Here is an 18,410-nt window from a genome sequence, read left to right on the forward strand (position 1 = left end):
AGTTGGGTGCAAGACTGCTGGTGCACATGTTATATTAGACAGATTCATGAGTTGAAGGCACATTGGCTTCACTTTTGACCCTTGTTGACATGCTATTTTGCCAATTTTATAAGTCAGTGACAAGTTGCAAAACTTCACAGTGCATATTTTGCTTGACAAAAACAGGACACAAAAAATAAAATGAGATCTGCAGAGTTTGACAAACTTGATAATTTCAACCAAAAAAAGTTTGATGGATATCTGAAACCATGTAATCACACCATCCAGCCAAACTCCATGCATCAACTCAGGCTCTGCCACTAGCCCAGGCCCGCTTTATGCAAACACCATATTACTGGGTTTTTGACACAATAATGCATTTTTAGCAACAACTGCATGATCAGGAATCCAGGAGGCTGGACACCAAAGCCAACAGCTGTGAGTTTCAGGTGTGTATACATCCACATAAAATAGATTTAGAGTCTCATTTTGAAAGACAAAAAATGAAATTGCATGCAGAACACAAATATTATGCAGTATAGCTCTCCCAGGGCCTGTCAAAGGACTGTAGGTGGCAGTTAAACTGTAAAACCAGCTAGTAACACAAGAAAAAACTTGATAAGATTTTGAAAATGTTAAGCATTCTAGAAATAGCTCTGTGCAATGTACAATATCTTTATTTGATGGTAGGTAGGAGCAAGCTTCTAAACACAGGAATAAACTCACGTTAACAGGGTATTTAGAATTGATATTTGGCTACGACATCATTTTTATGAGTAATTCTCACCATATATACTCTGGCTTATCTTATCCTGAGGTATGTTCCCTTGTCACCCTAAATGCATTTGGGATTGTTTTTCCCATACATGGTGTTCCAAATTTTGACAAGCATGCATACTTCCCTGTAAGCAGATCAAGTGAACCACAGCTGTTTTTTCCGCCATCCTTTTTGCCTTGACTGTTCAAGGAAAAAGAACTGTTGTATCACCTCTCCTTCATATTGTTTGCTTTATTATTCATTTGAATAATGGTTTTGAATTACATATAACTTTGACCAAATCCAGTACTTTGGTAATCAAAGGTCTGACAAGATGATCAATTGATGATTTAGACACAAATATGGTTCAGATATTTGGGTGATGCATTTTCCAAATTTGAAATTTGATTTAAGTGAGCAATGTTTCATGCTGTAAGTCTTTAATCAAACAACTAAAGGAATGATGCATGGTTACTCCATAGTCACAGCAAGAAGGAATGTCTCTGCCTGAAACAGTTGAAACTTACCAATGTGTGCACTCGAGACGTCGCGATGAGGAATGTGTCTACTGGAAAGAGCTGAAACCTATCAATGGCAATGCCTCTGCCCAAAACAGATTGAAACCTATCACCACCACAAGCACTATAACACATTACATCATGTTGGATTTATCATGGTCCCGTGTTTAAAAGTTATCTTGACATGTGGAACTGCCCCAGGGTCTGGATCCATTTTTGTTGCTAGACCAACCCCAGTCCAAGTAGATGATATCCCAGTACCTTTTGTATTTATCCTTGCAAAAATCACAGTCCCACAAATTCATATGACAGAACCTGTCAACTACTGAATATACACCAACTTCCAGTTTACATTGATTCCCTATGCACAGAGTGAAGATTTGATTCTTTGTGATGTTTGCAACACTCCATACCAACAGTGTACACCCATGTACAAGTGGTGCTCAATAAAGACAGATACATGTCACGGAGGTATGTAGGGCTGCATGGCAACTACTCTCAATTCGGAAATCCAGAGTAGAACTGATCATTACCACATATATTTTGCATTTTCATTAAAATTCTCAGCTTTTAAGTTGTCCTCATATATTGAATCACTTATACAATAAACACTGTCTAATGACCAAAGATCAAGACCAGGATCATTCAAATGAGTTCAACCTGCCATTGGCATCCCAGAGGTCAGACCAGAGTGAGGGTAAGGATTCAAACAACCAAGGTTGGTTGAGACATCATGAGCTGTATATTGAGCCTCACTTTGATTGCAATGAGTTTGGGTGAATTTTGTCATGATCATCCACTTCAATCACCGTCTGCTGATGAAGGTTTGCAATCATAAGTTATTGTGTCATTAGAATTATATCATTGAAATAAAATCAAGCTTGAGTAGAATTTCTGACCCCCCATCACAGTCAGCAAGACCACAAAAGCAGCCACAATGAATGAGTTTTTCAAAATGTGAATGACTTGGTTCCAGATTTATATGACACACCTTTCTGAACTGTTTGATTACCAACTACCTAAAAACTCACGATCACAGCAATTGTTAACCATTCAGTTATTTGTTTGAGCCATTAGTCAAACACCACACATTGGGTATTTAATCAAGAAGATGACTTGTGACCAGATAAAGTTTTGTAGATTATGAATGGAAAAGTGACGGAATTGTAAATGAGCTTGGAATATATGGAATTTGACTTGAAAATTGATGCTTTTCAACCACTGTTTCTTACTTTGCTTGGGTATGCAAAGAAAAGAACAAGACTCTGTATTCATCAATTAGGTTTGATTGAATTAGAGAACCAATCCCATTGATGAGTAACAGAACATTATAATATATCACCTGTTGTGGAGTCTCACACTCCTCCCCACCAAAAATGGCTCTAAATCTTTGGTTGGAAATCAAGAAGAATAATATCAGGACAAGACATTCCAAGGAATCCAAATATGGACATCAAAGGACTGATCTGAGATTTGAATGTAACTCTGAGATTGATTACAATCATAAATCATTTCTATCTCATACAGTCTCAAGCCAAGCATGCATGCTAACTTTTATGTAATAATTGGTGCCTAAGTACAATTATTTAACAATACTTTTCATGGACAATTTTTTTGGCCATGCCAACATATTTGAATGTAACTCTGGGATTGATTACAATCATAGATCAATTCTAAGACATACAGTCTCAACCTCTGCATGCTTGTTTTATTGCATGTAGCATAATCAGTGTCTACATAAGATTGTTCAACAAGATTTTTAATAAACTTAATTGAACTCAAGTTCTAATGGGCCTGGGAGGTGGCGGGCCAAGGAAATGATAAACACATTGAGACCTTGAACTCCCTACCAAACCTTCCAACCCACTCAATGCGCTTAAGATTGAGAATGCCAGCTGTCTTATTGCACAATCCAAATCTGCAACAGGGCTTATGTGATGGGACAATACTATTGATAAGACGTGTTGGTATGAATTTTTTCATGTGTCGGAGCATCAATGGTCCTCAGCAGGGTGTGAAGGTAATGATCTGCATATTGCTTGACATCATGAGGGCGATACAAAAGGGTGACAGATGTAAGGTTCCAAACTGTGTGGTGTTCAGCTACAAGTAAGGCAACAACCTCTGATTTGTGACATGAGGAAAAAATTTCCAATGGTGTCTTTGTGTATTCTGCTTTTGTAGTTGCAATTATTCAAAGACCCAGGTGTACTTTAACAATTTCAGAATGATTGACCACGTTACTGCATCTCAGGTGATAGTCAAACTGAGGAATAGCCATTTTCATAACAGGTTCTCAGATTGATATAGAATGCAAGTGGAATGGGAATTAAATGAAACAAGAATGAAGAATGGGGAAACATGGCAGTGAGATTGCATTAGCTTGCAGGCCAAGAAGGTTGGATATGTTTGTAGGGCTTTGAACAGTAATGATCAAGCAGATATTGATAGGATTTCAGCCTGTTAAATATCTTTTTACCAAGTGCAACAAAAATAATTTTGAGGCCAGAGTAGATCAGTGTTGTAAAGGTGTAATGTTATATGAGGACAAGACAAATTTATAGATCTCTCTGGGTTCAACATGTAAGTACACAGATTAAATTAAAAAAACACAACCTATGCTGATGAAATCCATTTCTGGCAGGTTGAGGACTACTGTGGCCTGTTGATGACACAAACCAGGTGTTTGGAATTGCAAAGGATTTGTAGGAAGAAGTCAAAGGAGAATAATCTACCACAATCAATGTAACATGAGGGGGGCCTTGGATTTGGTATTTGACACTGAGAAGCAATTGTGTCAGAGATTTATATGCAATAGCTGATGGAAATTAATGGAGGGTCTACCACAGTGACACTGCCTGTGGCAACGGTAAGTCTTGCATATTGTACTCACATAACAGGTAGATTTTGAACAAACAACATGGTGAATGCACCAATTCATTATAGTAGATTTTTGAGATTTTGATTTATGCCAGTGTGATGTTACCTGTGATATAATAGTGTGGTATGACAATATATGTAGCGTACAGATGCATAAATGGATAAGAGGCCATATAACAGAGGAGGATGGTACGGAAGGATTTGAAACAGAGCACCATAGGTTTAAATCTTATGGAGGTGGGGATTTTATGGGCAAACAGGGGTGCAGTAATGTAGGTCATTGATCAGAAATAAGGAATACCATGGTTTTATCACAATTTGATTGCCACAAAATAGTGGTGATGGCACATTGGAACAGTGTGGATCATCTGGAGTGGAGCTGTAGTGATATGACGCTTTGCATGGCTGAGAGAGGAATGGTGTTGGGCACTACTGTCAGTAGATGAATGATGTGGGTAGAGTAAATTAAGTCATAGCAAGGGTTGTACAACAATGAGATTTTATGATCATGGCAGAATTTTTGGCTGCACACATTGGACTGGGGTGCTGCAGGCTCAATATGCCAATTCTTCCCAATGCCTTGGTTGAGGCAGGTTGGAAATGATATAGGAAATGGTCATATCTGGGTTTACAACATGCTCTGTGACACACACTGAAGCTTGTGCTGTTATGAGCCATGTACAAGCCTACTGAGGACTTATGCCTGTACCAAGTGCACTGCTCTCTTATGCGCTGGCTCAAGGATGGCCTGTGCATCCTCACGTTACAATCTGAATACCTTACAAAAGGACCTTTAGCGCTCCTTGCATCCCTGACTGCAAGCCCAATCTTATCATGTGCCGTATCAACTGTCTGCTCTACAGGTTGTGATGAGCTACATTACAAAAAGATGATTGAAGATTCTATCAGTTTCACATCACCAAAAAAGCCAATAGAATGTTCCAAGCAAAGTTATAGAAAGATTCCTAAGGTAACACAATGTAATAATCCAAATGGTTGATAATTACATTGTCTAGGCAGGGGAAGAGCATAACAGGTGCCATTTTTTAGTGCGCGGTGGCTGGATTGCAGACAGGTTGGAGCATAGAAGATGCTGTAGTCTCAAGTTATCACCATGAAAATATGTTGACAAATGAAAATTACAGCTGTCACCACATAAAGATTTTGAAAAAACCAATGCAAGTTGGAAATATAGTTGATTTTGTTGGAAAAGTCAAGGGTTTCAATGATCCAATGGATACATGGTATATTAATGTGAGTTTTTTGACAGTTTGGTGTTGTTGTGTAACATGCTGACATTATGTCAATGATAGGCAATGGGCATGTTATCAGTAAGGAGGCAGAGATCTCTCATTTGGTATTGATGGTTGGCCAAAGTCAGACATGTACCATTTCAGACAGCTGTAAATAGTGTTTTGACTGCAGAGTGATTGGTCTGTGTCATGTGATGTGGTAGCGTGGTGTTGTAAGGGGGCACCAGATCTAGTGGGGAGAGAGTGTGGAAGTCAATGATGAAGCCCCATACATACATCATCGAAAAAAAATGTGTGTATGCTGTGTCTGTTCATGTTGCAATGGCGCTACGCAATACAACTGCAATGTATTCTGCGCAGTATACAATGCGAGACCACCGAGCCTGACCCTCCGCCCCCAATGTTCTAGTATACCCACAAAGAGATAAGTAGGCAAGTGTATAGACTTGCAAATAATCTAATTGTGCAGCAGGTAGACTGTTTGGGATTTGCAGTGGGTTGCTCCAGGCACAGACAGCAATTTGTGACTTGGCCATATAGAATAGTTTTTGAAGAAGAACAAAGTTTTTCAAAGTCCAATTGTCAAAAGTCTGACAGTGAAACCCATATACATATAGCTGTGTCTTGATTTCTTGATCAAGTTCAACATTGCATGCTTCATTTGCTTTTTCTTCACAGCTCAGCTGGCAAACTCCAAATTGTGCTTTCTTTTGCTTTTCAAAAGTTTTTCAAAGTCCAATTGTCAAAAGTCTGACAGTGAAACCCATATACATATAGCTGAGTCTTGATTTCTTGATCAAGTTCAACATTGCATGCTTCATTTGCTTTTTCTTCACAGCTCAGCTGGCAAACTCCAAATTGTGCTTTCTTTTGCTTTTCAAAAGTTTTTCAATGTGAAATTGTCAAAAATCTGACAGTGAAACTCATATACATATAGCTGTGTCTTGATTTCTTGATCAAGTTCAACATTGCATGCTTCATTTGCTTTTTCTTCACAGCTCAGCTGGCAAATTCCAAACTGTGCTTTCTCTTAATTTTTAAACCTTTTTTTCTTTGATTCAAAACATCAGGTAAAATCTCTAATCTGATTGAAAAGTTTTCTTGAAAACAAAAGCTGCATTTAGAAGGTGAACTTCTTGTGAGGGTTTTCTCAAACAGTGATATCAAAGTGTGTAAAACATGTCTTTCAAACACAAACTTTTTCAATCCCCTATCACTACTTAATTATAACATAAAGTTCATGAGCTTTCATCAGAGTTACATTGAGATTTTTGTCAATCATTATCTGGGAATGTTTTTCATCACAAGTTCAATTTGACCGATCTCAAATCCATATATATGGCGCAATTCGAAAGAGATGTATGAGTAAATAAGAATCTAAGATTGCAAACTCACTTCATGATTCTATTCCGCCTAGTAGTAGAATGATACTGCAATTAGGGATGATGTGAATTCCCTCAATGTATCACTCGCATCAAATCAAGAATTCAGTGTATAGTTTTCTTGAACCTTTTCAAACATGAATCTATAGTACCACTTTATCTGAAGCTGTCTAATGTATTGCGATAGAAATCTTAATATGTTTCAAAGAAAATCATCAACTTCGAAGGGAAGTGAGCGATAGATATTGATCATGTTCAAGTTGGGTAGTATATGGTATGGTAAGATTTGTGAAAAAGATCTTGACACAAAGAGGATTTCCTAAGACCAGAAGTAGTAAATAAACGTGATAAAATAAAAATGCAACAAAGCGAAGCCATCAATAGCTAATATTGACTTACAAAGTCATCCAGATCAGCACCTATACAAATAAGAAATCAATAAAATGTTACTTGTAAATGTTCGTTCAACAAACTCAAACCCAAAAACATCACACATAGATGAAAGAAAAACTACTCGGAAGAAAAAAATACAAAATCAATCACAAGCAATACAATAGTGAGAAGTTTAAATATCCATCATACTATTTTCTTCAAACTTCCTTTATCCTTTTTTCATACCACCTCGATCCCTTTTGAAATCCTTCCCCAAAAAACCACCTCACCAAGCCAATTAAACCCGTTTGCCTTTTACCATCCAAAGTCTCAACCAACCAAGCCAGTTTCAGCCAAGAGCCTGCATCCAAAAGTCGTTTTGAATCTTGTCCGAAAAAGTATCGCAACAAGTTCCTTCTTTGAATGAGAGTCGCCTTCCGCTGAGAGGAGACACGGTAAGGAGCCGTCGATCAAAGTTTCTTTGGAGCTGGCTTTGGAACTTTCTTCGGAGCTGGAACTGGCTTCGGAGCTGGAACTGGCTTCGGAGCTGGCTTTGGAACTGCCTTTGGAGCCGTCGATGGAGCTGGCTTCGGCGCTGGCTTTGGACTAGCCGTCGGTGGAGCTGGCTTCGTCGCTGGCTTTGGAGTAGCCTTCGTTGAAGCTGGCTTCGGTGCAGCTGGCTTTGGCGCGCTCTTCAGAGCCGGATTTGGACCAGGGATAGCCACATTCTTGGTAGGAAGAGGCACCGGAGTGACCTTCGGTGCCGGAGAGCTAGTGACTACCTTGGGTGCAGCAGGACCAGCCGGTTTGGGAACAACTTTCGCAGCAGGAGGAGTAGGTGCTTTGAGAGTCGATGGCTTCGAAGCAGGCGGCTTTGAAGGTGTTGATGGTTTTGGAGATGGATTTACAGTAGGAATAAAGGTAGGTGGTGGTAAAGGGTTTGAAATAGGTTTTGATGGATAACTATTGTGAAGAAGAAAAGGGAAATGATAAGTCTGAAATATTTAACCAAAAAAGAAATCCGAGATGTGAATCAAACTGACGGTTTATTAAAAGTCGTAATAATCTTCTCGAAAACAGGGCTTTGTTCCTAAAGTAAGCAGAGCAAAACAAGTCAATCTTCATCAGTGCATAACTCTTGGCATTGCATTAATACTTGCGCATAATCAATCAATGGAATTTTTCACATGCACAAAAAACCTATTTTGAGTCAACAGAAAACGCTTGATACTTACTTTGATAATCAACGGGTCAACTTGTGCCACTTGCTGATATCTAAAGTTTTTTTATACAACACAACGTCAGTCTTTCTGTTGATTAAAAAAACCGTATAAGAAACCCATGAATTGACTTACATGGTAGGCATTGAAACCATGGTAGGCATTGAAAACCATCCAGCCTGTTTATAATCTTGATGAGAAGATTCACCCTTATAAAACCCAATTGAAGATAAACGACCACTACCATGTCTGTATTGCTTGTGATGACGAGAAATTGAATGTGGTAAAGTATTTATAAACGGAATGAAACTGATAAAAGAGATCAAAATAACAACCAGTGTTAGGGTGAAAGAGTTAGATTTGAAGAACATTTTTTTAGAAGTTATCAAAACTTTAAAAAGCAGAAGAGTAAATGTTGAGGAAGATGTAAGATTTTGATAAGAAAAATTGGATTGAACCTATTGCTAGAATGTGATTCGAATTGAAAGAAAAGGAAGGGAAGAACAGATTCTGAGTACTAGTTATACATATTTCATAGAAAGTTCGCCTCTCTCCATCATTCTTGCCATTCGAGCCATTTCTTGGTCGATTGATAGAAGGCAAGTTGGTCTTGATATGTAGGCTGGGATTCAGAAGTTACCTCAAGTCTAAAGGCTCATAATAATTTTTCAACCTCTCGAGTCTCCGTTAACAAAATCACAGCCATCACTACTGCAACATTTTCCAATTCGCCTTCTTTTTCTTATCTTTCCAACTAATGATCCCAACTGATCTAGACCTTTGAAGGCTCCGATGAGAGAGCTTTCATTGGGATCACTGGGCCTACTCGGAAGCTTAGACCTACCTAAAGAACGTCTGTTTAAACATTCTGGCTGGCTCCGGAGTCCGAATAGGATAGTCTTCAAGTTCTAGGAAAGAGAGGGACTGTTCTAGACTCGCGGTCTGTAACAAAGCGTCGGTCAATGGTGATCCTTCGAAGCTTACACTCAACATCATGACGCGCCAACTTCCCTTCGGCCTCAAAGTACCAACATATCAATAGAAAGTCCTTCCTCAGCTTTGCAGACCATTTCAAGCAAAAAAAATAGCTCGCACGATCAATTGGACTGACAATGAGTAAGAAATCAGTAGTCTGGCTGCTCGTTCCGAATACCGACATCTGGAACGTCCACCCAGTTGGTATAGTTCTGTCTAGTCATTAGTATGAAATGAGTGGAATGAGATGCGGTGCAATACTATGTATACATAATTCAATGGGAGATTTTGAAACTGTGAGTAAGGTGATTTGAGAACGGATTGTCGTAGTTGAACCCTGCATGGAATCATCCCATAGTGGATTTGATGTGCTAGAGAACTTAGCTGTGAGTTCACGCTATGATCAAATTTTGTGATCATACTCCTATGATTCCTTGGATCAGCCGATTATACGTCTAGATTGTGAGAAGGAAAAGATTAGTTGCAATTACATCCAATCAAAACAATTTGTTGATTATTTTCTTCTTCTTGTTATTTACAATCTTTCTAAATTTCTAGGTATAACTTGATAATCGCTTGATGTTGATGTTGATTTTTGTTTTTAATTTTTAATCACTCTAATTAAAAATTCAAATTGTTCATCATCTTTCAATAAATCACTTAGATTATGATGATGACTTAAACTAAACCTAATCAAATGATCACCTAAACTTTTAATCCCATTCGATTTTCCTTTAATCCTTTCTTTTCCATCTTTTTGAATCGCATAAATTTCTTTAATCTTAATCCATTCTTTTAAATCAGATAGATCGAATCGATCATTAAGTTTTAAACTTAATTCTTCAATGATTTCTTCCGGTTTGATTGATGCATATAAACTTTCTGAATGATTAGGTCCTGTTCTTTTAAAGACGATCAAGGGTTTTAAATCATCAAATGAATTCATCAAGCTTCTTAAATTTTCTTTTAATCCTTTTGGAATCGGATTCACAATAGTTTTTAAAGACGATTTATTAAGATTCGTGATAGGTTCAATCTGATTTGAAAGTTCAGGGGAGTTTAAATTATGTTCACGGATCCAAAGTTCTCGAAGTTCTTCAGTTTGTTTGATTTCTTGTTTATTTAAATTTATCTTGATTCCTAATCGTTTGATGGATTCGATGATAGGTCTAGATAGACCAGGTGAAGGTGCAATAGGTGGTGATTTGATTGAATGAATTGGATTTAAATGATGAAATGGAATCCCATCTTTTGCACAATAAAGTGCTTGACCTGATGGATAAAGTCTTTGTCTCATATGACCTGGTTTAACTCGAATCACCTGACCTAAAGAAAACATTTTAAGATGTTTTTGAGTGATTTGGTCATTTGGTTTTCGATTTTGAAATGAATTTATCAAATTTACTTACCAGATTTACCCAATTCTGGATGATCGACTCTAAGTTTAACATCCAATTTTTTCTGTACCCATACTTGATGCTAGATCATTCAAAATAAAACAGGTAAGTTTTGAAATATGAATTGAACAAGAATTATGATTGATTTCGACTGACCAAAGATGTGGATGAAAAGTTTGAAGATTGATTTGAAGAAGATGATGATTGTATTTGAGAGTTGGATGATCTTGATGAAGGACGAAGAGGTGATAGTGATAAGTTTCTGAGCTTTGACATGATTCCTGTTGTTGTTTCTATGAATTGTTGATTCGTTCTTCTTTGGTGATGATGAAAATGGTGATATGGTATGGTATATGGTTTTAGAATGGATATGCTTATACTGAGTGATTATCCAGTTTCCCCTGTGCGCTCCGATTGATGATCGATCTCATTCTGAATTGCCCATCAGCATAGAAGTCAACTCAGCCAATCTTCAACTTCAATCAAACAAGATGATCAAAATCACTTCACCTGCTTCTCTCTTGAGGTCAATCACAAGAACCTATGCAACTCATTCTACTCTATCACCTACTTCAATCTCATCTCATCAAACTTCAAACGGTTTAAAAGTTTTATCGACTTCTGATCAATCTAAATTAACAGCTTCCATCTCAGTCTTCATCAAAGCTGGATCCCGTCATCAAACTTTACCGGGTCTTTCTCATGTACTTAAAAACTTGGTCTTCAAGGTAAGTCAAAACCCCAATTAAAATCAACCGAAACCTTGGACTAGAAATTCATCTTGATTTGATCGATATGCTTCATAGTCGACTCAAAAACGTAGTGCTTTAAGTGTCGTTCGTGAAGCTGAATTATTAGGCGGTGTTTTAACTTCTACTTTAACTCGTGAACATCTTATCTTGAATGCTGAATTCATCAAAGGAAACGAGTCAGTCAACTTTTAATTCTAATGATGATGATCTTACACTCCATTTAGAAAGAAAACCCCATCAATCGAACCAAAATCCTGATCAATTTCAATTTCTTCTTCTTCTTTGTCTTTTGGGGTTTGCTTTCACAGAGCTTTCTTTGCAGAATTACTTGGAGATGTATTAACTTGTTCAAAATTCTTACCACATGAATTTAATGAAGAAGTGATTCCAGGCGTGATTTCAGATTATCATCAAGCTCAATTAGATCCGAATGTAAAAGCGATTGATTTAGCACATCAATTAGCCTTTAGAAGAGGTTTAGGTGATTCTTTATTTGCTACTCCTCATACTGAAATCTCACATCAATCAGCTGTCGATTTCGCCATTCAATCTTTTGGTCAATCTTCTCAAAACTTGGTTGTCGGAACTGGTATCGAATCTGATTCATTAGTTAAATTAGTCGATCAATTCTTTAGACCCACTACTTCAACTTCACTTAGTTCAACTTCAGAAAAATCAAAATATTATGGTGGTGAATTAAGATTATCACACGTAGAAGGATCTCATGGAGGAAAAGATACGTTTCTGATCGGTTTTGAAGGTGGTGATCATTCAAGTCGATCTGAATTTACAATCTTACAACATTTATTAGGTTCTTCACCTAGTTTAATCAAATGGTCAAATGGTACTACACCTATGGCTTCCTTACCTCTTAAATCGTTTCATTTACCTTACTCGGATTCCGGTCTATTTGGTTTTATCATTAATGCTCCAAGTGATCAAGTCAAATCAGTCACTCATCAAGCTTTATCTGAATTAAAGAAGATTGCAGCTGGTAATGGAATTGATGAGGAAAGTGTCACTAGAGCAGTTAAGAAAGCTCAATTCTTGGTTGCAAGTGGATTAGAAAGTAATCTCATCAAGGCTGAGACTATTGGATCACAAGTTTGTTTTCAACTTTCATTCTTTTCTTCTCTTTTGAATCCTTTGATGGGAATCGATTGACTTATTGAATCGCTTTGAATCCCTTTTTCAATTTATAGATTCATGGAACTGGTCCCTCACCCCAACAAGTACAAGACATCTATTCTTCATATTCACAAGTGAAACCGGATGCTGTCATTAAAGTGATTATTTTCTATCAATCTAATCTCTTGGTTTATGATTCTATTTGATGAATACTAATCATGATCTTTTTGTAACAAAAAATTCAATCAATCCAGGCTGCTAAGAATTTACTCAACACTCGTCCTACAACAGTAGCGATTGGAAATGTACATAAGATGCCATTTCACGATGATTTAGGATTTTAAAAAGAATCAAATACAAATTAGACTTGAAGATCAAGAAACAAGAAAGAACCAAATCTAAATCAACTCATCAGATTCTCATCTTTGATTTGATTTGAAACTCTCAACTTGTTTTTTTGGTTTTTCTTTTGACGCGTTTCGAATGTTTATCAATTTGATATCTTTGAAAATTTCTTTTTTTTTCCTTTAGAGAAATCTTTTACACTATTTTTTATGTTCTTTGATTGAAAACAAAACAAAAACCATTTTTTACAAAATTCAAAGTTGGAGGTTGAAGTTGGTTTGACTTTTTTCTTTCATCATAGTGAAGAAAGCTTATTTTTGAAGAGAGAGATTTCAACTCGACCAAGTCCAAAACTTGTTCTTTGGCATTCTTTTGACAACGGGTCTATGCCAAATAACACATGAGAGATATCCACATTGATCAACAAGTCCTTGAACCACAGAGTGGGTTTGAGGTTCGAGGCATAAGTAAAATAACAATCCTGCTAAGAATCATGAATAGTTGAATCAATCAATTACAAGGCAGTAAATGAGCACACATTCGAGGGACTAAAACTATCTACATGTCCAATGTGAGATGGTTAAGGTGGCATAGTCATATGACCCTTCCGTGTCTTGCGATGTTCAAGAGGCAAGGATAACTTGGTTCTTTTCTTCCACATTTTCTTGGGTTGTCACCCATCGCTTCCCACACAAAGAACTTTACTCTCATAAATAGAAATAGAAATCTTGTTCATAGACCGCAACGGCTAGTGTTTGAAAGTTAACTTGATTTTCGGTAAATAAAGATAATATACGATACATCATTACAGGCACCTGCAATAGTTTTGCTGAGTAAATACATGATAGTTTAGTTTTTAGGTGAGATGAAATGGATTCTTTTATCAGATATATGACACAGATTTGATCAGTACTGTTTGACCTCCTGTCTCTCTCATCCAGCAGTCAAGTTTGCCGAAGTTGCATTGCCAGCGCCCAAATTGAAGATGTGGGTTTCGGGTGACATCTTGTTGGCTCTTGAAGATTCATGCCCCAAAGCACGTTGAGGGGATGATGGTGTTTTGCCGTCCGACGAAGGGGAGTCCGATTTGTCAAAAACTTGAGCTCCTACCTTTCTTAATGCGGCAAAGTAACTTCCCGGAACTAAATAGGCACAAAGAAGAGATGAAGGAATCAATAGGGAATCTAGACGGCCCAAAATCCAGGATATTTTCAAGTTTTGGACTTACAGTGGTCATGGACTGCGATGACAATCCAGAAGATATCACCAGGAAACGAATCCCAAAAAAGAATCATCAGTTAGAAGGCAATAATACAAAGATATTCTGTAAGAGTTGAGGGCTTACGCATGGGGATGGCCGTAGACATGATTTTATCCATAAAAGCAATCGGATGTGGTGGAAAAAACCCACTTTCCTCTCTTTTCGCGTCCTCGAGCTCGTGTTCCGGCTCTCTAAGAGCTTTGACCACTTTGACTTGATATCCACTCGGGACATCACCCACGGTGTAAAAGGGAGCTATACGGTTTGGCTAGAACGGGGGCCAAGAAGAAATCTCATCAGTGATAAAAATCGACCTCAAACGCAGTACTTCTGAAGAATATCTTGTACTACGCACCGTGAGGTCTATAGGTACTCCTATCGCAGCGTACGATAACAAACTTCCCTCTTTGAGATTGGCACGATTCTCCCTTCGATCAGCCAACCCAGGAGGAACGCCTGAAAAAGTTTCTCAAAAAGAAAGCTTCAGCTTCTATCGACGTGAGGGATCTAGTCAAGTTGAGGGCAAATTTTATTTACGGGTCACCACGTCCCCAATCCACCTGGAGCTGGAGCGATTCGCTACCCGCCAGAGCGTCCGGCCAAGATTCTCAGGTTTGCGTAGGTTGTATTCGACTCGCGATGCTAATTTTGCACCGCATGCCCTGGGAGTTCCGAAACAATACGCATCGCGCAAGACGATGTTCTCGCCCAAATCACCTGGGGATTCCAGCAGTCGTGCATAGAACAAGGATGCCATCCCGGCTCCCAGGCTGGAAGAATAAGATGTGGGTCAGCCTAAACTAACAAGTATTTGAGAGATGAGCCTCAATTGATCGAAAGCTTACGAATGACCCCCGACGAAGAGATTCAACTTTCTCTTGGGCCCAGTATCATTGATCTGATTGTCGTATGCGCGTTGGGCCACCATCTTCACAGTTTCTATGATCCTCACTACAATGAGCGGAAAAGAAGATTTTTCAGTATCACATCAAAACTTGATCAGATCTGAGTTCAGAATAGCATAAATGAACTTACTATAAGGCCACATTTTTGCACCGGAATTTGCGGACGGAAACAGACTACTATAAAATCCGGAATGAGCGAAGCCCATGCCTAATACGAGGAAAGCTTAGTTCAAATGCAGACGATTAGCATGGATATGGAGGCAAGTGTACTCACCCAATGCATCTATACACATTTCTTGATCAAATGTTGCGTCAGTGATCCATTCGGTTAGAGCCTCCGGACTAGTTCCTTTGAAGACGACGACCATGAACGGATTCCCTTCATTGTCGAGATTGTAAAACGCTCCAGCAAAGGGCCCACTGACATTTTGAAAGTCTTGATCAATGGCAAACATCGACCAGTGAGTGCTCATGTTTCCATCAGAATCACATTAGCGCTCGGGAGAGACTGCTTACCGGCAACGGAGATGAATTGACAGCCCCATTCAACACCCAATCGGTACATAAATTCTTCACTCTTGAGTAGATACAGACGAGCAGAATCGGGATAATCGGCAGCTTTTTGAACAAACGTCGTATTACGCTCATAGACAATAGATGACATGAGAAGAATGGTTTTCGCAACATCCACATTGAACTCTAGATGTCGTCGATAAGAGGCTGCATAGGTGGCCATGTCAGGGTGGCTTCTAACCTTGAGGGGAAGCAAGTAATCTTCGGGATTTCCTGAAAGGACCTTTCTGGCCGAGTCCACCGTCTTTCGTTGTTTGTCGTACATAGCTTGTTCAAGGTCGCATCGCTTTAGTCAATGAAATGGACAAGTTCAACAGATTCAAAGAATAGAATACAAACTTGTGTCAGCCCAAGCAATCATAGTATAACCTGAACCCCAAGTCCTCGAGAAATAGGAGATGATTTTAGGAACACCAAGAAGCTGCACTATGGGATGCAAATACGTATCAGCGTTGGTAGATCTTTAGAATGGACAACGACAAAACAGCCTTACTGGCCACGAGTCCGCAATTGACTATGAAGAGTGTGACATAGATGAGAGTGTATGCAACGACCGCATACAGCCAGTTGGTAGTGTCAGTCACTGGCGCCATGGGATTGTTGATCAGCACCATCGAGGCATGATACATCGCAGTGAACATTGATTTAAAGAGTGCGACTATTGGCAAAGCTTCAAATCGGTATCTCCATGAACTTCGATGCTTCGCCGAGCGTTGGAGATCAATCGCATGGGCCGTAAGGGCAGTCTTTTGCAAAGGATAGAGAGAATTGTAGATCTAAAGATGAGAGAAAGTGGCCGAGGATGTTCAGCGCCAGAATCAAAGATAAACGTTGCATCGGAATAGTTTGTGAAAGACGGACTTGGTCATAATAAGCCTTTTCTTCTTCCCCACTCATGCTGAGGAATTCGGCGCTGGCATGATCCTTGAAAGGAGCAGGATAACGATCCGGTTTGGCTTCCTTGCCAGATAGGCCACTGAGGTTGGTAGAGTCATTGCTCTTTAGATTCTGGTAGTCCTTCAAGATCTGGGACATTCTGCTATTTTTATACAGTTATGATGGAAAAATAGCGACAAGTCTAATGGCGGCAGAGGATGTAAGAAAGTGTTTATAAGATCAAGTGAAATGGATGATTCTTTGTATCAGATTCTAACTGACGATAGATGACTGGGATTGCAGGACGAGAGTCGCTGACGGTCAACACGCTGTTCCAGAAGTCGTACCTTTATACTCACTTCCAGCGCATACATACGTCTTCTTCAAACCCTTCAAAGTTTGCTGTTATCAGAATTCACAGGCTTCTTCCTCATGTATTACCGAGCAACGTAGAGCTCTCGAATCCTCTCTTCATTCGGTGCTAATCACGTTTGCAAAATCGCATTTGAAAGGTGGAAAACCGGCTAAGATAAGCCATTGCTGCTCAATTTCATGCTCGGTCATCTAGTCTGTAAGCCATCGTCAAAGAAGACTCTTTACATGCCATTCAAAATCTTTCATTCTTTCTATCACTCTTCATACTCACCACAGCCGCAGTCGTTCCCGAAAAAACCACTCCCTCTTTTCCCGGTTTTCAATCATTCACAGACTGACCGTCACTCTGCCTGATATGTCATTTCGTCATGGGTCTGTTTGAAAGTCGTCCCAAAGCAATGAATTCGGACCGGAACGTGCGATGGACTCTACTTTGGCTTGGAGTCCACTCCACAGCACCTGAGAGCATTGACCCAACTATACGGTGAATCTCACTCTCTGATACTTGATCAAAATCATTCACAGCATTGGCAACCCCGGCGACGCTAAGATTTTATTCGCGACAATCCCTTATTACATACTCCCGGTCACAGCTCCTGTGATTCGGGTTTTGAAAGACCGGTATACATAGAGATGCCAGCTTCCGAGATTCAGGCTCGCGTCAAATGTATGCAAAGCGTATTGCGCAAGATTTCAGTTAGGAATAGTGTTTTCATTGATGAGCAGCTTGTGCTGTGTAAGGGTTTGAGATTCTCCCCAAAGTCTTTAAGCCTGACTAAGCCCAAGCTTACAAAGTCTTATGATTGGTTTGGTACATTCAATCATCAGCTTGGGATCAGTCTCGACGTAGAGCCTCGAAAAAAAGTTTGCTCGATTACTAATACGCCGGGCCCTGAAGATTTTTGATGGCATGCAATCATGGATATCAGATTGTGGCACGCACGCATACTAGTACCACTGCTCAGTGCTACCTGCACCTAACTGACTGCGTCAATAATTGAGGATGGAGTCAAACTCTATCCGCCTACAAAGTGGAGTTCAAAACAGAGTTCACAAAGCACTACCCGAAGTTTGCCTTTGTGAGCCTTTGTGACAGACCACAGCTTATAATCAAGATCCTAAAAAAATTCAGACTATGTTCGCGACCCCTATCTCTGCCTGACCTCCTCATGGTCAGTTCTGACACAATTCTTAACCTGTAAGCTCTGACATGCAATTGTTACAAAGAAAAAGACGAGAAGAAATCATAGTGAGCAGATTTGTATGTATCATCCGACTTTCACTATTGATGGTGGGGAAAATTTTACCCACATAGATTAAAAACAAGAGGAAGAGAAAGACAGTTTTCTAAAGTTTGAGCAATTTTCAACAAATGCTGGTGTTTGTGAAACCCCGTTCCCACATCCCTCATTCAACAACTTGTATGTGCCGAAATGACTGATCTGACGTACAGACTCAAGTC

The 18,410-nt window shown here is 39.1% G+C and overlaps 3 protein-coding genes across 3 annotated transcripts; 1 reads left to right on the forward strand and 2 right to left on the reverse strand.

Annotated features, from left to right (window-relative positions):
• Positions 1 to 9,977: 9,977 nt before the first annotated feature.
• On the reverse strand, positions 9,978 to 11,009 carry MELLADRAFT_90947 (uncharacterized protein; the record flags this gene model as incomplete). Its single annotated transcript, XM_007405247.1, has 4 exons — positions 9,978 to 9,981; positions 10,026 to 10,662; positions 10,746 to 10,815; positions 10,890 to 11,009. The coding sequence occupies 4 exons, from the start codon at positions 11,007 to 11,009 to the stop codon at positions 9,978 to 9,980; spliced, it is 831 nt and encodes a 276-aa protein (XP_007405309.1).
• Positions 11,010 to 11,197: 188 nt separating this feature from the next.
• On the forward strand, positions 11,198 to 13,214 carry MELLADRAFT_41910 (uncharacterized protein; the record flags this gene model as incomplete). The annotated part of the gene is made up of 5 exons (XM_007405005.1): positions 11,198 to 11,461; positions 11,540 to 11,661; positions 11,794 to 12,589; positions 12,688 to 12,771; positions 12,868 to 13,214. The coding sequence occupies 5 exons, from the start codon at positions 11,225 to 11,227 to the stop codon at positions 12,955 to 12,957; spliced, it is 1,329 nt and encodes a 442-aa protein (XP_007405067.1).
• A 677-nt stretch (positions 13,215 to 13,891) lies between these two features.
• MELLADRAFT_90949 (uncharacterized protein) lies at positions 13,892 to 16,732 on the reverse strand (the record flags this gene model as incomplete). The annotated part of the gene is made up of 12 exons (XM_007405246.1): positions 13,892 to 14,100; positions 14,187 to 14,198; positions 14,304 to 14,487; positions 14,575 to 14,675; positions 14,757 to 14,989; positions 15,065 to 15,170; positions 15,255 to 15,347; positions 15,399 to 15,560; positions 15,641 to 15,964; positions 16,067 to 16,123; positions 16,191 to 16,443; positions 16,559 to 16,732. 12 exons carry the CDS (start codon positions 16,730 to 16,732, stop codon positions 13,892 to 13,894), a joined length of 1,908 nt encoding a protein of 635 aa, XP_007405308.1.
• Positions 16,733 to 18,410: the final 1,678 nt, after the last annotated feature.

Source organism: Melampsora larici-populina (assembly GCF_000204055.1).
Source record: "Melampsora larici-populina 98AG31 unplaced genomic scaffold MELLAscaffold_3, whole genome shotgun sequence".
Classification (NCBI taxonomy): Eukaryota; Fungi; Basidiomycota; class Pucciniomycetes; order Pucciniales; family Melampsoraceae; genus Melampsora; species Melampsora laricis-populina.